This window comes from Mauremys reevesii, linkage group 1 (assembly GCF_016161935.1).
Source record: "Mauremys reevesii isolate NIE-2019 linkage group 1, ASM1616193v1, whole genome shotgun sequence".
Taxonomy (NCBI): domain Eukaryota; kingdom Metazoa; phylum Chordata; order Testudines; family Geoemydidae; genus Mauremys; species Mauremys reevesii.
Window position 1 is genome coordinate 112,034,308 of NC_052623.1, and position 27,916 is coordinate 112,062,223.

Below are 27,916 nucleotides of genomic sequence, written 5' to 3' on the forward strand. Positions count from 1 at the left end.
AAATGAAATATTAAGAAATCTATGTCAGCCAGGTCAACATGAGAAATTTAAAATATTGGCTTCTGCTGCTAACTCAGTCGTCTTCACCTTCATTTTCCTATTTGTTCATAATCTGGAAAAGAAAAATAAGATTTCCTGATTTTTCAGGTCCCAAACAATTTCTCAGTTTGGAATGAATTAGTCCAAAGGAAGAAAATATTCTTTCAACACCAGCAGAAGAAGCTACTGCTGTTAAAAGTGAGATTATCACTTTAACAGCCTCTGAATCCAAGTGCTTAAGTGACTTCCACCAGTTCACTGGTGTGACTTTCTTTAAAACATCATCAGCAAACATCTATTTCTTGATTGGTTCACCCTTAGCTCTGAAGTTTCTTATAGTTGGCATTATGGAGGGATGATTGCTGGATGTCCATGTCATAGCCATCTCCTCCTTTTCAGCAGTTAAGGTTTGACCCTGGTACCGAGTTTTGAGAATATTTGCAAGAAAATGAGCTGGAGATAGATTTGTCCCATTTGTTTTTTTAGTGCTTGTAATTTAACTCTGTCATTGCATATTTCTCTTTTTTAAGATCTCACTCAGTTCCTTCCAAATTTCAACAGCTTCAGCAATAAAACAGCCATTTCCCTGCATTTTGTTCAAGGCTACAGAAATAGGCTTCAGGGTACTCAGCATGTGTTCAACATTTCTCTTAAGCCCAATCTTGAGAACTTTGGCTGTGACAGTGCCACCTATTTTTTCACTATTTTGTTCACAAACTGTCATTGGATTAGGCCAGTTCTTGATATAGTGCTCAAAAGAGTCCACTACTGAGTTCCATTGCACATTTTGTGGGAGAGTGAGCTTTGTTCCTCCCACTATTTTTCGGAGTAGCTGCTGCAAAGTGGTTGTTAACAGAAGTATTTTGCAATTTTAACAACATTAGCCTTTATTTCTGGAACACTGAAGTCTTTGGCTAGGAGGTGCATCAAATGAGCACTGCTCAAATGATTGTTATTAGCTTGGGACTCTCTCCTAAATATTTTCTTCTCATCTTGGATACATTTGCAGCATTGTCTGTGACCAAGATGCGTACTAGACATTTGCATTTTTTTTCCACAGTTTGTTATAGCTTTTACTGCTACTTCTTGTAAGTATTCTGCTGTGTGTGCATTTCCTGATGTATCAATTATTTCTGTAAGGAAGACATTCCTTTCTTCTGTTGTCACAAAGCACATACAACAGGATCATTGTGGACATTGCTCCACCCATCAAGACTCAGGTTAACAATTTTACCCTCTAGACCTTTTGCACACTGCTCAATTTCTCTTTCATAATCTTTATCCAGAAATTTGCCTGCGACATCTGCTCTGTTGGGTGGACTATATCCTGGTCTTAATGACTGAACCATATTAATGAAGTGTGGGTTCTCAATCATACGGAAAGGAGAGTTTGTTGCATAAACAAACCGGGCAATTTTTTCATCAGTTACTACTTTTTGTAATCTGCTGGTTCTTATCACAAACTTATCTTTGTTTGTTTCTGGATGGTGGATTTTTTTTTTCTTTTTGCTACAGGTGATATAGTGTGGCTTTGTGACATACATGGTGTGACTGAAACACTATCATTGGCAGATAACTCTGAAAGTATAGAAAATGACGGTGATCTTGAAGGTGGATAGTCTTCAGAATCCTGTATGTTGAGGATGGATTCTCCTAAACAAAATAAGTCAATGCTGTTATTTAACTATTATTACCATATTGCTCCTTCAGTATAACTCATTGCATTCACTGACACTCAGTACTACTTTAAAGGTGAAATTGTAAATGGAAGATCTGCCTATTTCAGCTATTTATTTCTTTATCACAACTGCATCTAAAATGCTAGTACCATAGAGTAACAACTATGTTTTTTGCTCAAACATGAGAATTCAAGAATAATGCAGAAAGAAGACAGGCAGTTCTTAAGAAAGAAGTATGAAATAAAGGTTTACCAACCTGAAGATCCTGCATGTTCAGACATGTTCCTTTCATCATCTTCAGTGCAGCTTCCTCTTGAGAAGGAACACGTCTCATGGTGTTGTTTTATTTGGGCAACCAAGGCTTGCATGTCTCTGTTGCACTGTTTGCATTTTGCACGCATGCCTGTCTTACCCACCGGGAGAGGAACTTCATTAAAATATTCCCAAACTGCGCCTCTTTTATGGTCTGCTGCCATTATAGGTTTTCCCTTCTAGTGAGAATGGTATGGTAGATCTCAAATCAATGAAGGCTACACACTCAGAAAGACCTCATGACTTCTGGAATATGCTGCTCAAGCAGTTTCACTTTTGTTTCTACTGCCTGTCCCTCCTTTCTCACATTTATCTCCAGACTTCTTGACCAGATCTATTGCGTCCCCAGCAATCTTCTATTCATTGAACTTTTTGAAACTTAGCACTTTTAGAGAGAGGTAAGGGATTGACTCTGTGTACACAAATTTGCAGAGGGTCAATAGGGTTGAGGTCTGTTATTTCTCACCGCTTTAAATAAATAGTATATAAACATTTATGCTGTTGACAAGCATGTTATCTCTGGAGACACAAATCCAGAGTTTGAGAACTGCAAAACTAAACATCTCTGATGGTATCTTCTAGACTGAGCACTGAATCTTATTCGGTAGATAGAAAGATTAACCTAAATAATCTATACAGAAACCCCTGGAACCCCATAAGATTGGGTTCCTAATCCATGAATTTTTGGAACTCATTTACAAAACTTTTCTTAAACATTACATGAATATATTGTCTCATACTATAGAATTAGAATTTATAATCCCTATTCTATGATGAGATATCTTTGAGCCATAATGTATCTTAATTAAAAACTACTAAAACTATCTTTAGGTTTTTTCCTCAAAAAGCATTTTAGCAAAAAAACCTAATTTTAAATTTAAAAAAATCCTTTCTTAAAAGTTTAAAAAAAAAAAAAAGGCCTTAATACAGAAGCAGGGTCCTTTGTCACTTACTGTCTTGGCAAAACAGCAATTTTGATATGCCCCTGGAGAACCCCACACCTCTCTGCAATTCGTTCTGCTTCTCATCATTTTACAGTGCTTGGTGTGAGATTGCCTTGGATTACTGAGTACCAGATACCGTCAGACAGTTAATCCAATTTTCCACTGGGTCCCCTCACTTCCCTCCCCCCACCCCACTCTCCCTTTGGGGACCTCTCTCACAAGAAACTCCTGTAGCAGGGGGGAAAAAAAACCTTTCTTTTTTCCCCCCTCCCCTAAAAGAAGGATTATAGAGGAACTTCCTCCACAACATCAAGGGAAGGGGTTCTGCTCCAGATATTTCCTGATACCCAAGAAGGGAGACTGTGTGAAACCTGTTCTGGACCTCAGAAACCTCAACAGATTTACAAATAATGTTCAAGTTCAGGATGTCACTATGGGACTGTCATTGTTCAGCCCCATCCAAGGCATCTTCCTGCAGTAGGCCACAGCATGACAGGTCTGTGTGCCTCAGTTTCCCTTTTTCTGAGTCTCCAGAAAAAGTCCCCCGAGTCTCCCCAAATATAAATACAGCCCTTGTGGGTTTAACTTATTACAAAGGTCCCACAACCATAGTCCAGAATCCCCCTTGCACAGTCCAAAAAGTACACGCCACCAGTGCTGGCACTAGGCATAAGCAGACTAAGCAATTACTTAGGACCCTGAGCAGCTCAAGGGGCCCCTCCATTCACTTTTTTTTAATGTGTTGTGTGTATGGGAGACTCCTCCAAAATATTTCTGCTTAGGGCCCCTAATGGGCTAGCACTGCCTCTGCATGCAACATACAGCCCTGGCACCCCTCCTCATGCCTTGGCTCTCCAGCGCAGCCCTGGTGTCTGTCACCCCACACCGAGTCTCCAGTGCAGCCGTTTTCTGTCCTTGTATCATGACAGCCACACGAGTCCTTTCAAGTGGAGTGCAAACCCGCTCTTCCCAGCTGGAACACCTCTCTGCTACGAGCAGCCTTGCCAGGGGAGCATCGCTCACTGTTCCCTTGGTTCCAGCTCTCAGGCCCTGGAGATGTCTCCTCTGCTCCCCTGCCTTTAGCTATCTCTGCCCTTAACTGTGGTGCTCTTGCTTAGAACCAGCAGGCAGCTCTCTCTGCTTCTCCCCCTGTCTTCAGTCCAGTGGACCTGATTCAGGCTTGGGTGCACCAGCCAGCACATTCCTCCTGCTGCTATCCTGCCTTCAGCCTTCTCCCAGGTCCCAGACATATAGTCTCTTAGCCAATTCCTCCCTCTTCCCAGGGAGGGTCTGCAGAGAACTTGCTACGCTCGGCAGCGTTCGCCAGAGAGCTCCTCCAGTCCCCTGAATGACTCTCACCAGGACTCCTGACCTTTATAGCCTCTGATGCTGCCCCACCCTCTTCATTGGCTAAATGGGAGTACCTGTGCTGACACAGGGGAGCTGGAACTAGTTTATTTACAGGGACCAGCCGCACTGACAGGGACATTATGCCTCTAAACTTAAATGTTACTGTAACAGGATGATCTACCCCTTTAATAGCGGGTATTGCCAGCTTGAAAGATCTAGAAGCTTCTTACCTGCCGGGGGTACAGAATGACCTACCAGACCATCTGAGCCAGGGGTGGGCAAACTTTTTGACCCGAAGGCCACATCTGGGTATGGAAATTGTATGCCAGGCCATGAATGCTCATGAAATTGGGGGTTGGTGTGTGAGAGGGCTTGAGGGATCTGGCTGGTGGTGCAGGCTCTCGGGTGGGGCCAGAAATGAGGAGTTCAGGGTGCAGGAGGGGGCTCTGGGCTGGGGCAGGGGGTTGGGGTGCGGGGAGGGGAGGAGTGAGGGCTCCGGCTGGGGGTGTGGGCTGGGGGTGCAGGATGTTGCTCCGGGCTGGTTTGGAGGGCAGGAAGGGGATCAGGGCTGGGGTAGGGGGTTGGGGCGTGAGAGGGGGGCAGGGGTGCAGGCTTTAGGCGGTTGCTTACCTCAAGCAGCTCCCAGAAGCAGCAGCATGTTCCCTCTCCGGCTCATATGCAGAGGCATGGCCAGGCAGCTCTGCATGCTGCCCTGTTCGCAGGTGCCGCCCCTGCAGTTCCTATTGGCCGCAGTTCCCGGCCAATGGGAGCTGCGGGGGGAGTGCTTGGGATGGGGGCAGCATGTGGAGCCCCCTGGCTGCCCCTACATGTAGGAGCCAGATGGGGGACATGCCGCTGCTTCTGGGAGCCGTGCAGAGTGGGGCAAGTCCCGCTCCCTGGCTGCAGTGCCAGAGCAGGGCAAGCCCCAGACCACGCTCCCCAGCAGGAGCTTGATGGTCGGATTAAAACATCCAGTGGGCCGGATGTGGCCCCTGGGCTGTAGTTTGACCACCCCTCATCTGAGCAGATGGTTTATGATTCACCACGAGTGGTCTTTTTGCTCAATTGTGGCCAAATACATCTTCCACTGGTGGGGGTTTCCCCAGATAGCCCTATTTGCAACGAAGTCCATTTGACAGTGTCAGCATTTCTGCTCCCTATGGGATCACGGTCCAGGTTCCATCATAAACATGTTTTGTTTTTTTTTGGATGATGTTGTCAGGCAGGCTCCTCTATGCTTCCCCACCAGTCATGCTCATTCACAAAGTATTACTAAAGATAAGTATGACTCTGGCCTGGTCCTATCTTATTATCTCAGTATAGGCCCATCAGCACTTGTTCTCCGCTCTCTTGGTACTGTCAGTGATATCTCCAATTTCTGTTCCACTAGATTTGAACCTAATCCTCCAGTATCATGGTCTCCTACTCCACTTGTGCCTACAATCGCTTCACTTACCTGCATGGCTAGATACTCCAACTCCATGGCTAGATATTGTAGAGCAGGCCTACTGGAAGACATTCAAGAGATCCTGCTAAATAGTAGAAAGCCTTCTACAAGTGCTACTTTCCTCTCTAAGTGGAAGTGTTTTTCTGTCTGGTCTCGCCAGTATGAAGTATCACTGACCAGTTCTTCAGCTCAACATATTGTGGACTACTTTATCATATCTGAAACACCAAGGTTTTGCAGTGAGTTCCATCATCTGGAAGCTATTCCAGTGTTCCAGTCTAAAGTGGACAATCACTTTATTTTTTCCAATGACATATGCATAAGATTTTTAAAAGGCTTAGTCAGATTATACCCTCAGAGACAAGACCCAGTTCCCTGCAGGATCTAAATTTAAGATTGTCAAGAATTAGGTTATCCATCTGAGCTTGTTTCCGTTCTCTGCTGCAGCAATTAATGAAGGTGGCGTTTTTGGTGGATGTTACCTTGGCCAGAAGAGTAGGGTAATTATCGGCATTAATGTCGGGGTTTCCATATACAATCTTTTTTTTTTTCTTTTTTTTTTTTAAGGACAAGGTTTACCTGTGTCCTCATCCGAAGTTCATCCCAAAGGTGGTTTCTTCTTTACACATCAAGCAATTTATTTGCCCGTATTTTACCCAAAGCCACATACGAGCAGAAAGGAACAGCGTTTGCATATCTTGAACGTCAGGCGATCTTTAGCATTTTATCTGGACAGAATCAGGCACTTTCATAAATCCTCCCAGCTGTTTGTAGCAATGGTGGACAGAATAAGAGGTTGGTCAGTGTCCATCCAGAGACTTTCTTCCTGGATTGTATCTTGTATGTGCATGTAGTATGGCTTGGCTAATGTTGCTCTGTCAGACAGAGTCACAGCTCATTTGATGAGGCCACAATCGGCCTCAGCAACCTTTCTGGCACAAATTCCAATTGCTGACATTTGTACAGTGGCAATCTGGTCCTCTGTCCACACATTTGTCTCCTACTATGCTGTGGCTCAAGACTCCAGAGTCTATGTTAGAGTTGGATGAGTTTTTCTCCAATCTAGATACCGATCCCACCTCCTATTCTTACTACTTCCGGGTCACCAGGAGTGGAATGCACTTGTGCAGTCACTCAAATTAAAAATGGTTACTAACTTGTTCCATAACTGTTGTTGTTTGATATGTGTTGCACATGTCTGTTTCATGACTCATCCGCCTGTCCTTCTGTATCTGATTTCCAGCAAGAAGGAATGGAGGGGTGGGGGGTTAAGGCCTAGTGCTGCATCGCAGCAGGAGGAGTTTGAGCCAACCAACAGGTACCGCTGAGGGGAAAAAGTTTCTGATGGCCATGCGCTGGGTGCACTGACACTGAGTGGCATGGACGCGTGCAACATGTCTCAAAGAACAGTAGTTACAGAACAGGTTAGTAACTGTATTTTGTCATGGCTAGACAGCCTTTATAAGGGCTGCTTTGCTTCTAGTAAAATTATGTATTACTCACCAGCAAAATCTTCCTCTATCTTCTCATTGTCTGTCTGTCTTCCTGTGAAGTCATACAGACTAGATGTGCTTCCTAGTTACAGTTTCTAGATGATGTTATGCATGCTGGAATGACCCATTAAATTGTTCCCGATATCCCATATAAGTCTCGGCATAACAGGAAACTTAAGGCTTTTTTACTTCCTGCTATTCTTGAGTTAAACTAGTTTTGGTGCAGAGCTTTTTGCTGTAGGAGAATCCACAATGAAGGTGAGCTTAAATATACTTATGCTTTTTATTTGAGACTTGCATACATTTGTTTTCCAATCTTTGTCCACATTTTTAAACTGTATTTTTAAGAAAGAGAAGTTAATTCTTTGTATTTGATCTAATGTCTGCCTAGGGCATAAATTCTGACGCTGTTGATTTACATGGCAGGATAGAAGCAGAGAATTCTTGTTCCTCAGTGTATAATGGACATGGGCTCATCTTTATGAGCAAAAGACTTACTTTTTACTTAAAAAAAAAAAAATTAGGAAAGTTGAAATTGAGTCACTATTTGTAAGCAATACCCTCCCATCCTTTTATTTTAATTACTGCCTTAATAAAACAGTCCTTCCTTGTGGTACCGGGTTATGAAGCATTTCTGATGTCTACTTATTGTTAGAATCCCCAGTCCAACACAGGGTTCTGAAAGCACAAATTATAGTCATATTGAAGTCAATAGGACTCTGTGTGGGAGTCAGAGTGTGCTCTTGTGGATCCTCTTATAGGATCAGCACACTGTAGTTTCATACCTCTATTACACTTCGTAATTTATGTCCACTTAAAAGCTACCTCAGTAAACACATACTTGCAGGAAGCGTGAATCTTTGTAACTCTTTTGGCACTCTTTATTTTTCCAAATTGGATGCCAAATTTTAAAAAAAACCAAACACACACATCAGCAAGTTGATTTCAAGTAGAATATATACAACCTATGTCGTCCTCTTAATACTGTGTCATCCTGGTGTCCTTTTTTCTTTTCTCTTTAGCTTGAAATGCAACTTTGCCAAAAGGGCAAAATCAACAAATTCTCTGTTCCCTTCTTATAGAGGCTGGCAGTGTCTCGTCCACTTACATTGTATATTATGTATGTAAATGTTGGGTTTTTTTTAATACTTTATCTCATGTTTCATAGTTGGCATCACAGACTCGCAGCTGGGGGATTCTTGAGAGCCCCTTATTATTTCTTCCAACTTCAAATAAGCCTAGATGTCCTTTGAATTGTCTCTGGTATGGTGATATTTAAAGAAGAGGTTCTCTGGGATATTTTATACAAGTTGTCCTTGCTTGGAGGACTTTAGTACTTAGCTACTGACTAACAGCTTGATTCTGTAGGCACACAGAGCTCTTGAGCCTTGACTACACTAGGGGCTCCCAGTCTTCCCAGACTACTGTACCCCTTTCACAAATCTGATGTCCTGAGTACCCCAAGTTTCACCTCGCTTAAATACGACTTGCTTTCAAAATCAGACATAAAAATACAAAAGCGTCACAGCCACACTATTCCTGACACATTGCTTATGTTCTCATTTTTACCATATAATTATAAAATAAATCAGTTGGAATATAAATATTGTACTTACATTTCAGTGTGCAGTATATAGAGCAGTATAAACCAGTCATTGTCTGTATGACATTTTAGTTTGTACTGACTTCGCTAGTGCTTTTTGTGTAGCCTGTTGTAAAACTAGGAAAAATCTAGATGAGTAGCTGTACCCCGTGGAAGACCTCTGCGTACCCCCAAGGTTGAGCACCACTGCACTACACTATGAAAATGATCCATTGCTAACAACTGGTGTCAGCACCAGTGCAGCTAAACTGGAGCTGAACGCTGTTGGGCTGCACGTAGAGTCAAGGACGAGCTGTTGTTTTGGCAGCCTTTTTTTATTTTTTGGTAATCTAAGCAACAGTGCAGCTAAGAACGTCTTAAATATAGTGAATCCTTTACAAAAGACTTTCTTTATTAGGAGACTGCCTGGCTAACACAACCTCCGAAATCTGTTCCACCTTTATTAGAAAATCAGCCAAACCAGCGGTTCTCAAACTGTAGGTTGGGACCCCAAAGTGGGTCGCGACCCCATTTTAATGGGGTCACCAGGGCTGGTGTTAGACTTGCTGGGACCCAGGGCCGAACCCGAAACCCGAGCCCCACCGCCTGGAGCCCAAGCAAAAGGGCTGCAGCCCTGGGCAGCAGGGCTCAGGTTACAGGCCCCCTGCCTGGGGATGAAGCCGTGGGCTTTGGCTTTGCCTCTCGTGGCAGTGGGACTTGGGCTTTGGCCCTGCCCCCGCTTGGGGCAGCAGGGCTTGTGTGACCTCAAGCTTCGGTCCCCCCTCCTGGGGTCATGTAGTAATTTTTGTTGTCAGAAGGGAGTCAGTGCAATGAAGTTTTGAGAATCCCCGAGCTAAAAAACTGCGTTGTCAGTCCCATAAATAGTCACTTGAGATAAGTTTCAGTCTGCCTGACTTGCATGTCTTCTCATTTCTCAATTCCTCTCTCCTTCTCTTCCCCTGCCTCGAAAACACATGATCTTTTCATTTCCCTTCTATCTGAGTTCTCTCTTTGGAAGTACAGACTCTTTCTGACATGCCTGTGGGGTGGGTATCTTATCAGGAAAATAAACAGGAGCTTGTTGACTTTGTAGATAAAAACTGCTGTGCTGCAGGAGACTGAGATTCTCTCCCTGTCTTACATCAGACAGAGCAACTGTAATAGTGCTGGCATTGTTCTCTTTCTGATCTTGCGCATGAGAATTCCATAACTCCTTTCAACATGAATAGGGTCATGTGCAAGATCTGTTTTCATGAGGTTTTAGTTAAGTTTTACCATTACCTCAAGCAAATGTTCGGGGTCATTTTTGTCTGCAAATCCAGATGTTTCATGTCCTCACCTAGTTCTGCAAAGTTTCAAGTGTGTTTTGTCTAACGAATAATTATATTTAATTACGGATTTTGTGAATTTAGATTCCTCTCCAATAGTTTGTGTTTAAAAAAAATTTTTTTTTTTGTCCGAATGTGATTTAGCTGCTAAGTTCCAGTGATTTGACTGTTCAGAACAGAAAACTTTATTGATGCATTGTCTGGGGGCTCATGTCTTCTGTGTTTTTGTAGAGCAAAGTGCTTTATGAACGTGTGTGTGTGTGTGTGTGTGTGTGTGTGTGTAATATGTATACATACATTAATTAGTCACCACTGTAGTGGAAGCATATCTCAGGTAAAACACAGCAGCCATTTAACAGTACAGTAAGAATAGATTTAAAATTTTTATTGACGCTAACGTTAGAATTATATAATACACAAGTTAAGGAAGGCGTGTCTCTGTACATCTGCGTGCAACGCTTAAATTATCCAAAAGTACAAAGTTTGGTTTAAAAGTCAAACATACATATATTACATAATCAGGAATAACTCAACTTTAGATTAATAAATTTAACCATGCAGTTTAGATGTTAGCATCCAAATATTCTGGTACCCTCAAGAGAATTTTAATACAGAGAGTTGGTTGTAGAAAACAGATATAGCAATGAGTGTAGATTGTCCCTCAGTAACTGAGCATTTAGGATAGGTTGTCCATCAGTAGATATAATCCATCAGAGAAGTATTCCAGTTAGTTTCCCAGCTGCTTCTCAATGGCACTCCAGCTCATCTTTCCTGGTATTGCTGATGTCCGGTGATGTGTTCTAGATAGATGTCCTTCAACCACCTGATGGTGTCCGATACCATGAGTTGCTGCATCAGCCGAGCGTAGTGCTGATTCCGCATTCCTGCTCGTTACTGGGGTCCCATGCACCCAGGGGATCAGCGTGTGTGTTCAAACCTCGTAATCCCCCATCAGATACGATGGGAAGAATAACTTTTTCTGCTTGAAAACTATAGTGAGAATCTAGGTAGGCAAACTGTAATTGCCAAAGCTGGACCAATTCTGCATCATTATAATTAACACTCGGCTATCTTAAACTCCCACTTCCATATCTCACTGTGCCCAAATAGAACTATCTGTACCCTGTCTGTAGTTTAAAATAAAATAAAAACATGCACACTAATTCTTACCTTGTAGCTTAAAAAAAAACAGTACAAAAATTTGGTAAGAAGTGTTTGTTTTTCTCATTACTGGGAACTGTAGACTTGCCTAGCTTTTAGTAGTATTTTCTCGGTGACTGGTGTCCTAATGTTATTTTCATGTTCCTTTTCAGACTTTTGACGCAAATGATCTGTATCAGGGACAGAACTTCAGCAAGGTTCTCAGCTCCCTAGTTGCTCTAAATAAAGTAACTGCAGGTAAGTAAAATCTGTTCTGCTTTGGTGCATACTGTGGGGAAGGGGATCTATGATATCATCCTTAAGCAGCTCGAATAAATTAATATAATTGACATTTCCAAAAATGCTGCCAATGGTCATTTTGCAGAGATGCTTTCTCTTTATATTTTCTTCATCTTCCCATGTATTAGTCTTGCATTGATTTAAAGGAGCTTGTAAGGATTTGTCAGGGTTTTTTTAGAGGAGGTTTCAGTGAAGTAAATGTGGAGGTTTTTAATTTTTTTTTTTTTTAAAAAGTACCTGATCAGTGTGTTTTTCTTTAGATGCTAGAAACATACACATTGGGTCCAGTCCTGCAATCTTCACACAAGGGGTCAATTTTACTGGTGTGACTAACTTAATTGAAGTAAATGATACCACTCACATGAATAAGGTTTGCAGGATTGGACTGATTGCCACTAAAGACTTTCTCCTTCCTTTTTAAGTTTCTTTCTGATCCTGCGTGGAGTCCATAATCCTATATTTATGACAGGACACTGTTTTGTCACGAAAATGTTACGAAGTAATCATTAGGTCATCATATTAGGTATCAAAACAAGGAAGAGAAGACGAGCTTTAGGACAAAGGCCCTTATTTAAACACTCCAAACTTTTAAGGAGATAAAAGGTTTGTATAAATGGATGTAAAGAGGAATCAGCCGTAAATGAATTTTCCTTAGTATGACAGTAACTCTTCAAATGCAGTTTCTCATTTTTCATTGTGCTCATTGTTATGTCCATGGCATAAACATATAGAAGTTAGATAGATAGAAAGTAGGAATATACTTTATTTCTTAGAAATCAGAACAATAACACAAGAACCCTAAAACAGACACAAAACAGTCTGCTCCCTAATACAGAGAGGCACGATCCACCCCACCTTACTATATAGGCTTTCTGTCTGTCTGCAGACTAAGTCAGAGGTCGTACTCTTCCCTGTAGAGCTCCCAAACTTGCAAGCAGAACTAGGAAACACCCTCTCCCCCACTCTGACAGTAATGGACTGCAGTTCCAACACAGCCCTCAATATACCATACTCATTTGTTGTATTACAAAAGGAAAATTGTGTTTTTGTTTTACATCAGAAAATATTTTTATTGCACTGGTTTAGTAGATTAGTAAGAACATTTAGGATCAGATATTCAGCTGGTGTAAACTGGCATAGCTTCAATGAAGTCACCAGCTGACCTTCAGTCTAAGTCACAAGTGTGAATGTGGACCATTTCAGTATCCCTTTAAAGTTGCTACCATCCAGTGGCTGTGGTGGTCTGTGTGTTAAATACTGTACGTTGGTGCTCGTGTTTCAAAAGGGAGAACAAAGACTGGATGCTCATGCAAGCTGAACTGTCCTTTTACTTGTAGAAGTGGCCAGAGCTGTTAAATATCTGAGGCTGGCTCCTCGTCCAAACAGTTGCTTTTCCTATTTTGATGGGGAAAGTATGAGGGAGGCACTCTTGGCAGTATTTCAATGGTTAATCACGATGGATTACTGTCATGATCTCCAATGAGTTCTTAATAGTAATTAATATGTAGCTGGTATATAACACTTTTCAGTAGACCTCAGAGGAGGTCAGTATCAGCCCCATTTTTCAGGTGGGGAAACTGAGGCACAGGGAGGTGACGTGACTTGCCAGTGTTCACCCAGCAGGCCAGTGGCAAGAATAGAACCCATGTCTCTGGAGTCCCAGTCTAGTGCTCTAGCCATTAGGCCACACTGCCTCCCTCAAAGACTCTTAACCATACAGACCTTTCCAAGAGCACAGTTCCCAGCCTACCAACAGGCACAGGGATATGGCTAGAGTACTAGTCAGTGAGATAGAATGCTACTATGCAAACACTCACTCCAACCGTATTTCTATAACCACACATGAGGTGGGGATTAGCACACTCCGGGCAATGTCCTATGATCACAGATTACATTGCAGGAAGATAGGAAAAACTCTAAGGGGATAGAGGAGAATCAGGGATGGGGAAAAGTTGAAGGAGTGAAAGTGGGGAGTCAGAGAAGTGGTATGTATAAGGTGGTGAGAGTCTATGCAAACGAGGTAATTTTATCAAATATGCAAATTACAGTATTCCATCAACTTCTGTATTTGTGCAAGTTTAGCAGAAACTTTTTTTCAAAAGATTTTAGTGGAAAAATGACTTTTCTATGGAGCATTTTTTGCAGCATTTAATTTGTTTCCACTAACTCAAAAATTGGGGGGAAAACTGAGCCTCCTATTTTTTCCCCTTTTTCTATTATTTTTCTTTTTGCCTTTCCCTTTTTGCAGTGGCTGAAAATAATTGTTTCTTGTCCATTTTTGAATTTTTTTTTTCAGTTTTGCAAAAGAAAATGGGGCAGGGGGAGTTAAAAAAAATCATGAACAAATTAAACACAAAATTGATCAATTTTTCAAATCCTGCAAACTACGAAACAATTTCAAACTTTTGAAAATTGTAAAGAATTATTTTCCTTTTTTTGTCAGCTCAGCGTACCAGATATGAGTGGTCCCTCCTGTTTGGCATTGGGGAAATATGGACAGGGCATTCTGGCACTGCCCTTGCTGTCGTGTACTGGATAATATTTTGCAATGGAAAAATAGAGAGTGACAGGCATTCCATAGGCTGTCCAAACTAAACTAAGAAAAGAAAAGAACATTGAAAACATTATCAGCAAAGCGAATGTTATCATAATCTTTACAATATGGATACAAGAAACTTTGTTATATTAAAGATATTATGCAAGTACCACACCAGAGCAAAACTGCAATGTTTTCTTATGATATGGTAGTTGCAGATCTCAGCAAAAGTCCTGACCCTGTTTTCATGGAAGAGATAATTTCAGGATGCAGCACACATCTCTTAAAAACAGGATTTCCAGATAAGAGGGTTTCAAAGTGGTCTTTCCACCACATTCAGTACAAGCTGGATAACAAAGCAATATATTAAAGAGGAAATACCTGATGATCTCCATTTGCAAAGCAGGAAGTGGGGGGTAGGGATTTCCATCTGGAAACAGAGATGAACTGCCTCCAGGTTTACCACTGGATTTCCTCTGCTTCAGTTCATTTGCAAATTACAAATATATGTTTTCTTTTTTCATGGTAATATATGCATCACAAAGACATTTCAGGTTACTGTTATCCTTTCTTTAAAATATCTTGGTCTCTGACAGTCCTCATATCTGGAATTTTAAAGTTGACTATAAGGAGTATTAAAATAACCAAGACAACTACATTTGTAGTGAACTTGTGATCCATAAGTGAAATGTTCTATCTTGTGAAATGTTGTCTAGTCCCTCGTGCTTCCAATGTATCATAAAAATTTTTTAGAGTTTAGGCATACTACAAATGGAAGAAAACCTCAAACCTATTTTAAGCTCTTATATTAACACAGCGATTAAAAAAAGAAAAAAAAATTAGCGTAGGAAATTTCTAAACTGTTTGGAATATAAGTGCTCCATTGATTTCAAGTTATAGAATGTTGATGTCAATCTGAATAAAATGTATACACCTCTACCCTGATATAACGCGAATTCAGATATAACATGGTAAAGCAGCGCTCCGGGGTGGGGTGGGGCTGCGCACTCCGGCGGATCAAAGCAAGTTCGATATAACACGGTTTCACTTATAACGCGGTAAGATTTTTTGGCTCCCGAGGACAGCGTTATATTGGGGTAGAGGTGTATTTTAGTGAGAAAAGAGAAAAATAACTCTAATGATGCACCAGTTAAACACTATGCATTTGTAACATAGTATATTTATGATCTTTCTGAAAGATAAAGATGAGTCGTTGGTACAGGATAAGAGTATTAGGATAACTTCTTGAAGGAACTAGAGCATCCTATGAATACGACAGCACTCTGCTTCCCTGCTGCTCCATTCATCTTTCACCATACATACACACATCTTTACATTTCTGCCACACCAAATGAGTTGCTTTACCCTCAGATTTAATTTGACATGGAATGGTGGGTATCTTGCATTTCCTTTTGTTTCTGTACATGGCACTGCTGGGGAAGTGCAACAGCTATAGACTCAGATTACAAGCCATGTGTCTGTTTCAGTTAGGGTGACCAGATGTCCCAATATCATAGGGACAGTCCTGATTTTTGGGTCTTTTTCTTATATAGGCTCCTATTACCCCTCCCACCCCCGTCCCGATTTTACACACTTGCTGTCTGGTCACCCTAGTTTCAGTCTGCTGCTGAGAAAGTGCCATGTGCAGGAGCATAGTTGTTTCTCCACCAACCAACAGTACGTCCACGCTACAAACAAACAGGAACGATGGTAGAGAGGCCCAAAGAAAGGGGAAGAGTTGCCTGATAGCCTACTAGTACAGCATCAGAGCTGGGATGAAATCTATTACCTTGCTGTTTGGGATCACTAGGCCAGGAGTTCTGCCCAAACAAAGCTGAGATAAGAAGTGACTTTGTGTTGCTGTCTGATGAAGGAGCAGCACTGATGAGCTCTAAAGAAAGCTGAGTGTGGCACTCTTCCTTTGGATGGAAGGTCTCAGCTGTGTGGCCTGTTGAGAAGGGAAGCAAATGAAGAGGTTTAAAAAAGCAAACAAAAAGCCCACCACAACACCACCCCTCCATCCCCAGCAACAACCTAAACCTCGGCGGAGAGAAAAAGGAGACAAATTAATATAGAAAAAAGGAGCAGTGGATAATGTTATTTTTTTAATTAAATGATGAATGGGCAGAAATAAAGGGTGTGGATGAAGAACTAAATGAGCAAAATCCAGGTATCAAAGAGAGAATGAGTGGGTAGGAGGAAGAGGGCAAAGAAACAGATACATTATTTTTGCCTATATTTAAGCAAGCTGTATTTGAGTTTCTTTTGACTATCAACTGAAAAGATGTTGGTTATTAGACTCTCTTTAATTGGACTGGTAGCGGATAGAAAATGAGAAATACTCTCAATCCTTTCTCTCCTCCTAAAATCTTGGACTCCATCCCTCACCCTTCCTGACCTCCATAAGAATGTGTATGAAGAAAACTGCCACTGTCACAAGAGATTAGATTAAATTAGCCCCTTTGTAAGTAGTGGGAGTTGACTGAAGATTGAATTATGGCTCGAATCACTTGAAATCATGTAACCGGTGTAAGTATTAAGCATAGTTTTTAATTGACATTCTAATGTACCTTGTTTTGTTTGAATAAATATTTTAACTTCAGAAATATGTTTTCATAACGGAAAAGGGCTGGTATGAATTTTTTTCCAAAATCTTTAATTTTCTGAAAATATAATAGGGGAAATTAGTTAGTTTTCATTGTCCAGGTCAATGACTGACTACATTATGGTTGTGTGGAGTTTTTTTCTTTTTTCTTTTTAGGCCAAGATTTTCAAACTTGTGTGCTTAAGACTGAACACCTAAATCCATATTTAGGTATATTTGATCTTATTTCTTGTGTTCAGAGGTATTGAGCACCCGCAAATTCCATGGTTCTGCTTTAGGCACTCAAGCTTGATCTTGGTGTGTAAAAAGTGTATATAATTTCTGCAATTCTAGTATTTTGCTGTCATCTCTATAGACATTGGACTAGGAAGTGATTCCGTATGTGCACGACCTTCATCTCATCGGATAAAATCTTTTGATTCCCTTGGATCCCAGTCTTTGCACAGTAGAACTTCAAAACTCTTTCAGGGACAGTATCGAAGTTTGGTAAGTTCTGCTGGAATTTAATCATGTTCAAGGATTTTTTTTTTTCTTCTTATCAATCTGGATTAAAACAGTTTTGCAAGCCAAAATGGGTGAACCCAATTTCACGAGTCCTTGACTGCTCTTTTGCTCTTGCATACATGTAACTGGTGCCTCAGAAGTTATGCTATGTTTCAGTGGCCTTTTTTTTTCATTCTCTTCTGAAATAGTCAGTTTTCTGCATGCTCGCAGCCAGAAGTATTTCTGTTGTAACACTAAGCACTTGTTGTTGTATGAATGTGTACATATTTTTTCATTTATTTCTTTTTTTTTAAATAAAGAATCACCTCTCAAAAGGGCAAATTCTCCATCTCCTCCAATGGGGGACTGTGTCATCCCAGCTCTCCAGGGTTTCCAACGGAAGGGAGCCGCCTCTAAAGCTTTGCTCACTCAATCCCAGAGAAGGCAGTTTGGAAGATCTCCCAGCCACTTAGCAGTGTTGGCAGCCTTGTACACTGAGACCCTGTGTCCCAGTTTTCTGAGCGCGCACACACACACACACACACACTCTCTCTCTCTCTCTCTCCATACACAGAACCACATTTCGGGTATACACATCTTAAGAATCTGTGTTGCAACACTTAATATGGGGTTTGCCACCAAATTGAGAATCTCATAGTTAACAGACTTGTAGCTTTACTGGATACACAGAGGACAAGAGACTGCTAACAACAGCACAGTCCTCAAATAGCTCCTAGTTCCTTCTTATCCCCAAAGTATGGTGGCCTGAGAGGGTCTGTCTTTGTGCACTTGTAATAACTGATTCCTCAGCAATAGCTATAGGATCACTGTGATACTATGTGAGTGTACTGTGTATATGTCACATGCTCTGAGCAGTTGACTTCCGACTCTGTTTTGAACACATTATAGTCAGTGTATAGTAAAAAAAAGTACCCTCTTGCAGGTGGGGACATGTGAGACCAGGTTCAATTTTTTCAAGCTTTTTCTTAAAACTCCACTGTGGGAACATCAGTTGCAGGACATCCCAACCCAGTGGAATTCTAGTTATAAGACTCCTAATTACTGAAGCCATGGTATAAAAACTGACTTGGTCTGTCTAGGAATATACAGCCTGTCCTATAAAGAAGGTAGTGGTAGTTATTGGCTGGCTTGGCCATTGGACTCACTTTCAGATTTAGAGAGAGCAAATGTGGAGACATGCCACAAAACACACTGGGCTGTATGGGCTGCCCTCGCCACTGGTTTTCCAAAATCAGGTTGTCCAGCAGAGAAGTCATATACCAAAATGTACCTTCCTGTTCTGACACTTCCAGGGGGAACCTGGCGTTGTGAGACATCTCACTGTCACCTGCCCTTCACGTGAGGAAGCCTTGTCTGTGCCTGCTGGGGGTCAGCTCCCCAATTCTGGTGGCCCCAAGCATTCTCTCCTAGGCTTCCCAGACCTCTCAGTCTCTACAGGTTAGTGATAGGCACACTCCAACCCTCAAGCCCTCTGAGTTGTATCCTCCTTTCATGAGCCACACACGCTGTCAGCTTGCCTCATGGATGAAGGATCCAGTGTGGCGCTTGGCACTCCAAGATATACCCAAACAATCCATTGTCTTTATTTTAAAGTAGGACATGCTCCTGCTCTTTGTTCCATCCTGTAGACTTCCTCTGTTGTAGATTTTGCAATCTCTTACTGTATGTGGCTCAGTATGTAAACGGGCATACTCCATAAGGCATACGATACACAAATGACCAGACAGTGAGAGAGTTATGTTATCTCCTGCCTGAAAGAAACATTCCCGAGGTATGTCACCTTCTGGTGGAGTTAAACCAGGTCAAGATCTTAAGATCTTGACCTTTTCAGTATAGATACTTAACTCCTTAAATATTATCGGTACCTATGTTTTGCATGATTATGCCAACCAGTGGGCTACTGGCTCTCAGAGATCTCACATGCTATCTTTCAGTGAACTAGTACGCATTCATCCAACCCAGGGGATCCCTGTATAGGCCTGTATAGGAAAAAAAATCTGCATGATCATGGGGAACTTCCATTTGAATCACACATGCTGGTGGTCTCATGCTTCCAGTATTAAAATAGCCTGGGAACTTCTAAATATTATAGATGATAGTTTCCTAACTCAGAAAATGAAGCATTAGATCTCTTGACAGATACAGAGGATCTGGAGTTGATTAAATTTATAATGTGCAAACAGAATGAAGTCCATACCAGTGATATATATACTTCATACTTTAAAAGGATTAACTTCACAAAACTGAAAATAATTACGAGCCAAATCAGCTAGGAGGAAAATGTAATCAGAAAAATGTGAAGAATAATTGGGAATTGTTTAAGAATATGTTACCAAATATCCCAAAAGCCACAATCCCACAACTGAGAAAGAAGGCCATATTGGTTTAAAAAAAAAAAAAGAATTGGTTTAGAGGGTAAGTGAAAGCAGCGCTCAAAAATGGAAGAATTGGGAATTTGATAGTCATGAATATAAATCAGAAGGTATAAATGAGAGAAAATTGACACAAGCAGAACTCTATAGTCAGCAGAGTTAAGGAAAATGATGATGAGTTTTTAAGTATATGAGGAACAAAAATACTACTAACAGTGGTATTGTTCCATTAGTAGATGTAAATGGTGGAATTATCCATAATAATGCAGAAAAAGTAGCAATGTGTTCAATAAATATTTGTTCTGTATTTGGAGAAAAAACAGATGATGATGTCATATAACAGCATTCTTTCCATTCCACTAGTATTTCAAGAGGATGTTAAACAGCAGCTACTAAAAGTTAGATCTTTATAAATTATCAGGTTCATATAACTTGTAGCCAAGCATTTTAGAAAAGCTGTCTTGAGGATCTTGCTGGACCAACATGTTGAGTTTTTTCCAATAAGACTTGGAACACCAGGGAAGTTCTAGAAGACTGGAAAAAAGATAACGTTCCAATATTTAAAAAGAGTAAACAGGATGACCTAAGTGATTATAAGCCTGTCAGTCTGATATAGATCCCAGGTGAGACAATGGAGTGGCTAACAAGGGAGTTGATTAATAAAGAATTAAAGAAGTGTAATATAATTCATGCCAATCAGCATGAGTTTATGGAAAATAGATCCTGTCAAACTAATTTGTTACTGTTTTTTTGCTGAGGTGACATGATTGATAAAGGTAATAGTGCTGATGTACAATACTTAGATGTCAGTAAGGCATTTTGCTTGGTAGTGTATGACGCTGATTTAAAAGAAAAAAAAGCCTAGAAAGATATAAAATTAACATAGGCCACATTAAATGGATTAAAAAATGGCTAACTGATGGGTCTCAAAATGCAGTTGTAAATGAGGAATAGTATTTGAGCAGGTGTGTTTCTAGTGGGGTCCTGGAGGGAGCAGTTCTTGGCCCTATGCTGTTTAACATTTTTATCAGTTACCTGGAAGAAAATGTAAAAACATCACTGATAAAGCTTGCTGATGACGCACAAATTGGGGGAGTGGTAAATAATGAATACACTGCTACAGACAGATCCAGATTGCTTGGTAAGCTGGGTGTAAACAAACAATATGCGTTTTAATATGGCCAAATATAAATGCATACATCTAGAAACAATGTAGGCCATACTTACAAAAGGGAGAGTCTATCTTGGGAAGCAGTGATTCTGAAAAAGATCTGGGGGTCATAATGGATAATCAAGTGAACATGAGCTGTGGCCAAAAGAGCAAATACAGTCCCGGGATGCATAAACAGGATAATCTTGAGTAGGAATAGACAAGTTATTTTACCTCTTTGTTTGGCGCTGGTGCGACCACTGCTGGAATACTGTGTTCAGTTCTGGTGTCCACAATTGAAGAAGGATATTGATAAATTGGAGATGGTTCAGAGAAGAACTGTGAGAATGATTAAAGGATAAGAAAACATGTTTTATAGTGATTGACTCAGGGACCTCACTCTGTTTAGCTTATCAAAGAGAAGGTTAAGGGATGACTTGATGAGTTTATCATTACCTATATGAGGAACAAATACTTAATAATGGGCAGAGAACGGAGCAGAGAACAGTGTAATATGATCTAGTGGCTGGAAGTTGAAGCTAGAGAAATTCAGACTGCAATTAAGGCATACATTTTTAATGCTGAGAATAATTAGCCATTGGAACTATTTACTGACACTCATGGTGAATTTTTATGCCATTGTTGTTATTAAAACATAGTTGCAATGATAATTTAAGTCCCATCCCAATTCTAGGCCTTCCACAGCCTCTAAACAAATTTTATTCTGGAGCAGTCTCTGTTAGTCTTCGACATAAGAACAATAGCAAAAAAAATGTTCTGTAATTATACCAAAAACAACTGAAAGGCAAACACTTTGACAAGAAGGTTGCAGCCATTGAAACGAATAACATACACTCATAGACTTTAAGACTAGAAGTGTGACCTCCTGCACAGCCCCAGGATACAGAATTTCACCCACCCACTCCTCTGATAGGCCCATAATTTATGGTTGAGTTACTGAAGACCTGAAACCTTGATTTAAAGACTTCAAGTTATAGGCACCAGCCATTTACACTAGTTCAAACCAGCAAATGGCCCATGCTGTAGAAGAAGGCAAAAAAACCCAAACAACCCAGGGTCTCTGCCAATCCGACCTGGGAGAAGATTCCTTCCTGACCCCAAATTTGGTGATCAGTTAGACCCTGAGCACATGGGTGAGACCCATCAGCCAGATATCTGGGAAAGAATTTTCTGTAGTAACTCAGAGCCCTCCCCATCTAGTGCCCTATCTCTGGCCGTTGGAAGTACTTGCTATTTTTAGGCAGTCACATTATATTATGTCTCCTCCGTGAATTTATCAAGCTCAGTCCTGAAACAAGTTAGGTTCCTCTCACCCCCTCTTCTCCCCTGGGAACTGCCTTGCATGTGGCATAAATCAAACAGAAATGATTGAAACACTTCACCCTGCATTTACTCCTCCAGTTAGATTTAAAGTTGCAGGTTTGCTAATAGATGCTGCAAGTGAGGGAACAGAGGAAAAAAGAATCAGCACTGATACTAATGCAAGATGGTTAGTTGAATACAAACTATGACCTGATAATGGCTATAAGCATCCATATAGGCAAATATTGTTACTACTTACTGCCATGGATTCTGTGTCTCAAAATAAATTCACTAACTATTGTGTCCAGGTTTTTGTGAAAGCACCATACCAGAAAGCAGAGGAAAAATATGACCAGGATGTGACTACCATTTGCTCAAACAATGAAAATAGAATGAAAAAAAGAGACTTTCATGAGTGTCGTCAACCTAAACTTCTGAGCCAAGGACTATTTAATATCAATGAGGAAGAGTAACACCTAATACAAACCTAAAACACATTGTGAATGTTCCAAGATACATCTGCAATAGTCATTCTTATGTTTGAAGAATGACTGTTTTAATAAATGTCTCACACAGTAATTGTGTTACTTCCAATAAACCTTTGTGGGTTTTTTCCAGAGCAGGGTTGTCATGATTTTCCCCAGTTTAACTAGAATTCAAACACTTCAATCCAAACACTCCAGGTCTGAATCTCCTAATATGATGTATTACAGAAATAAGTTTGAGATGCAAACACTGACATAAATCTAAACGTTAAGATTTTGGTTCGGGTCCATCTGTTTTCCCTTCCTCACCCCTCCAGTCTCGGTCTTGGAAAGAACATTTTTCCATGAAGCAGTTCTGTTTCTTGGGAGTTGTAGGGTTACCACACTTCCGGGTTTTCCCAGACATGACCTCTTTTTTGGTCCTCCGATCTCTTGAAATGTGAAGAAATGTCTGGGATTTTTTCCTTGCTTGTGGTAGATCAGAGAGACCCATCTCCGGAGGGCCATAGCTAGGCTCTTTAGCTCCTGGGGCAAGCAGGGGGAGGGATAGCTCAGTGGTTTGAGCATTGGCCTGCTAAACCCAGCATTGGGAGTTCAGTCCTTGAGGGGGCCGCTTAGGGATCTGGGGCAAAATCAGTACTTGGTCCTGCTAGTGAAGGTGGGGGCTGGACTCAATGACCTTTTGGGGTCCCTTCCAGTTCTATGAGATAGGTATAAGCAAGCATATGTGAGCTCCCTGCCTTTGAGTCCCTGTCATTATTCCACTCCCGTGGCTTTGCGCCCTGGATCCCACTTGCCCTGGCCTGGTTACGGCCCTGTGTTTCCTCCGCGCTCCAATTGGTCCCTCCCCTTTATCCGCAGCTGCTGGATCCTGCCTGGCCTGCCAGGTAAGTGGAGCTGGCCAGCACCTCTCAGCTGGGCTGCCTGCCCCACTGCTGAGCCTCAGAGCTAGGCCCCAGCACCCCCGCAGGGAGGCGCTGACTGATGGGCTGGTGCTGTGTCCTGGGCCTGTACCAGCCATCCTGCCACTGTGTCAGGGAGCGCAACACTGCCCCTTACTTAGAGTATGAGGCTGTATGCACTGCCCTCCAGCACCCCCCAAATAATGCCTCCAGCAACACCCTTGAATACCCCTTCCCTGTACACACACACACGCCCCCTAGAGCCCACCAGCTGTACTGCCCCCGGCTCCCCTTCTCTTTCCCCCTGCAGTGTCTTCTGTTTGGGAACTTGAAACAGGGTAACCCTAGGTAGTTACCAAAGACATTTTCAATTTGTGCTATTCATAGAGATCTTGAATCTGGTCTTTGAAGAGCACAAATCTTTTTCATTTTACTTTTGTTGGCCTTGTCTGATTCTAAGAAGTCTGAGTGGGATAAAGTACTGCCTAGATTGATAGACACAAATCACAGAAATACAATGGCGAGATAGATGAACGCTTGCATATTGAGGTCTGCAGGTCTTGTTGTACAGCTTCTGATAAAAATGGTGTTTTAATTTTAATATGGTTCTTTTTGATGAAGAGACTTGTATATTGGTCATGAAATAACCCTTACGCACCTAAAGTTCTGTCCTTCATTTACGTTTTCACTTTTTAGGACATGACAGATAACAGCAATCATCAGCTGGTGGTGAGAGCAAAATTCAGTTTTCAACAGACCAATGAAGATGAACTTTCTTTTGCTAAAGGAGACATTATTCATGTTACGAGAGTGGAAGAAGGAGGCTGGTGGGAAGGGACTCACAATGGCAAAACAGGATGGTTTCCTAGTAACTATGTCCGAGAAATAAAATCAAATGGTAAGTCTGAAAGAGTGCATATTTGCAAAATGTGATTCTTGGCTTTCAAGAAGAGATGGAAATAACTGATTATGTTTCCTAATGCTAATGAATGTGTGATTAGTGTTCAGTATGTACACTTAATCTGTCCCAGCCATAAGAATCCTTAATTCTTACAAATTATTAACACAGTTTTTGTTCCTAGATTGAGTGCATGGGGGAGGAACATTTTTCAAGGTGCTGAGAGAGTGTGCTATAGAGATGTAGACATATCTCTGTTTGTATCCACTATGTTTACAATCACATTTGCCTTTGTCACCTATAACTATTGATTTCAGTATTGTGAGGGGTGTGTGTGTGTTAGGTGGGGGTTTGTTCTGGTGTTGACTTCTGTTATTGATCAATAACTTTTCCAGGGAGGCTCTCCACATTCTCTACTAAAGTCTTATCATCTACCTAGGCTGGTTAGTACATAGATGTTGCATGGAAATTATCATAGACTATTGGGGTTGGAAGGGACCTCAGGAGGTCATCTAATCTAGTCTAACCCCTGCTCAAAGCAGGGCCAATCCCCAGACAGCTTTTTGCCCCAGATCCCTAAATGGTCCCCTCCAGGATTAAACTCACAACCCTGGACTTAGCAGGCCAATGCTCAAACCACTGAGCTATCCCTCCCTCCCCTTTGTGCTTTTTTTATTATTGACCACTGCATGGACAACCCTTAACTTTTAATGTTCTGTACTTTGCATATAATATCTAAAGAAGCCAGAGTGTTCTTAAAAGATAATCTCCAACAATATGGAATTGAAAGTTTTAAATGGAACATGTCGTATTTTTCATAAAACATTTATCTTTTTGAAGTAAGTATGAATAATTGTATTTCTATGTTGCTAGCTATATATTTTAAGCATGCCTTTGTACATTTTCAAAATGATTCTTTCTGACTGTCTTCCTGCTCAAAATATGCATATTATTTTGAGAGGAGACAGGCTTTCTATTTCATTGTGTATTTCAATAAATTGTCTCCACGCACTGGATTTTTTTTATATACATTTTTTTATACAGTGTAAAGGGAAAAATACTGGTGAGCGTGCACACACATATTTAATATTCATAAATTTTGGGCAAGATTAGCTTCTTTAGACAGAAGGATAACTTGTTAGTTAAATTTGGATGCATGTTATGATGATATACATGTAACCGTTCCCATCTGTCACACTGATTTTTATATTAAATCTCTCTTCTTCCTTTAAATAAATTTCCTTTTCATTTTATAATTGAGGTCAAGTGCTTGTGTCATACAGGCGTGGTGGTCTAAGGTAAAACTGATAAACTGAGATACGCTATTCCTTTGGGAACAGAGGATCTGGGATTTCTGTGTGCATCCAGTGATCAGGGACTGGATTCCACAGGGAGCCACTTTGAAGGGGTGCATCTCTTACCAGCCTTGTCTTTGCCTTGCAGGTGGGCTTATGCACATATTCCCCTTGATTTAAGAGGGAGAGTGCTTGAGTAGCTGATAGGCTGATTTTGTTAGGGAGTTAACACCCATGCAATATAGGTTGTGCCCTACCAAATTCATGGTCCATTTTGGTCAATTTCACAGCCAGGGGATTCTAAAATTAATCACTGTAACTGTGAGGGGTCCTAACCCAAAATGCGGTCAGGGTGAGGGGGTTCACAAGGCTATTGGGATTGCTACCCTTTCTTCTGCTGGCAAGGGTGCTGCCTTCAGAGTTGGGCAGTCAGAGAGGAAGGCTGCTGGCAGGGCGACCAGCTGTAAAGCCAGCATCACCTCCAGAAGCAGTGCAGAAGTGAGGGTCGCAGGATATGGGGGATGGGTTACTATTGATCTGGTTTTCCTGGCAGTCTCCTGTCCCAGTGGGGGGCTGACAGTTGGGGCTGCAGCCTCCCCATGTGGGGGTTATAGTTCCCACCGCAGCTTTGTGGGGCGGGGGGAGGCAACAGCTGGAGCCGTCCGAGCTTCCTGCAGCTGGAGGAGATTCCAGAGGTGGGTCTGACCCATCCCAGGAACAGCCCCTGCAGGGAAGAGGAAGTCTCCTCCCTTCCAATCCTCAGCGGATTAGCAGCTGGAGCTCTGCAGGGCAGAAGCCCTAGCTGGGTGCCATGTTTCACAGGGGAGATTAGATTTCACAGTCATGAATTTGGTAGGGCCCTAAAAATATGCAAGACTGCCTGATGCTGGAGGCAGGTGGTAGCAAGGTGACTGTTAGCCCTGAGTACCCCCAAAAAAGTCACAGTGGCGTAGTCGGCAGGATCGGTACCCTGTTTGCTAGCTAACCAAAAATCGCTCTTCCAGCATTTATAAGCCAGAAACTCGGAGATTCAGAAGTAAAAAGGTTGGAAACAAATAAAGTAAAGGTTGGAGTTTATTAATTTGTTTATTTAGGATAAAGGAAATAAATTATAAGATGAGTAAATAGAATAAATGGCAAAGATCAGACTGATTAACCCAAAGGGGACCGAGCTCAAGGGATTAACAGGCTTAGAGGACCAAGATGACACAGTTCTCAGTGAGGCAGCCAAAAAGGTGAGTTGTTTTCCCCCCTCCCTCCTGAGGGGTACAGAGGAATGTTTGGGGGGTGAGCGATTACACCAGATGTTGGGCCTGGGGCTCTCAGGCTCAGCCCAGGCAGCGGGCCTCAGGCTCTTAACTACAGCCCCAAGTGGTGGGCTTCAGGGAGACTCGGGCCAGCCCTGTGCGGTGTCGCATTTTTCCTTGGGAAATATGGTCACCCTATGTAGGGGTCTCCATTAAAATGGTATCAAATTACACCAGAGGAATGTCGCCTCAAATTCAGAAACCTCAAAAAAGTTGATATGTTAAGTCATGGGGAATATGACGGTAGATTATTTGGGAACATGGATAAAGAGTAAAGATGCAGACAGCCATGATGAGTTGATAGATCAGTTTCTCCAGCAGCAGTTCTTTGAGGTTGGCTCTGAGGAAATGCGAACTGCTGTGTGGGAAGAAGCTCCAGCATTAGTGGAAGCAGCGGCGGAAACAGCTGACTTGTACAAACGAGAGACTATTCAAGGAACTCAGGCTGCACAGGGAAGGCCAGAAACCTGGAGTAAAAGTGGATTCCCAGTTTGTCTGTGGGAATACAGAAGGGATTGAGGGAGCCAAGTCCACACTGCCTCAGTACTGGTCTCCTCCTAGTAACTCTAATTATTGGACCCCGGCCAAAGAAGGTTTTACTCTTGGGTCCCTTGATCACATGAAAAGGCAATGCCCTAAATATGGGGGTTCCAAGTTCATTCCCCAACCTATCCGGGTTAATGCAGCTACCCTTGAGTCAGACTTCAGTGGTGGCAGAGGGAGCCCTGTTTAATGTTGTCAGGTCTGTCTTCATGGAGGGAGACAAAAGAGTTCATTAAAATGCCAAAGTACATGGTAAAGTGTGTCGTGGTGGTGAGACACTGGTGCTCAGATTTCCCTGGTCAGGAGGGATGTGATTCAGTGGGGAGTAGTATGCTTCCTGAGGAGAGGTGAAGCTGCTAGCTTTAGGACAGATACAATACTT

The 27,916-nt window shown here is 41.8% G+C and overlaps 1 protein-coding gene across 6 annotated transcripts in view; it reads left to right on the forward strand.

The window, feature by feature from the left end:
* Window positions 1-27,916, forward strand: part of ARHGEF7 (Rho guanine nucleotide exchange factor 7) — a 194,105-nt gene that overhangs the window by 55,262 nt on the left and 110,927 nt on the right. For 3 of the 6 annotated variants that reach the window (XM_039533501.1, XM_039533460.1, XM_039533492.1), the window contains exons 3-5: window positions 11,488-11,572; window positions 17,111-17,241; window positions 24,188-24,389. In XM_039533501.1, coding sequence (XP_039389435.1) covers window positions 11,488-11,572; window positions 17,111-17,241; window positions 24,188-24,389 — 418 coding nt within the window. Of the gene's footprint in view, window positions 1-7,477; window positions 7,523-11,487; window positions 11,573-17,110; window positions 17,242-20,132; window positions 20,255-24,187; window positions 24,390-27,916 lie in introns of those variants that run through there. The other 3 variants (XM_039533468.1, XM_039533476.1, XM_039533486.1) reach the window with 3 other exon arrangements.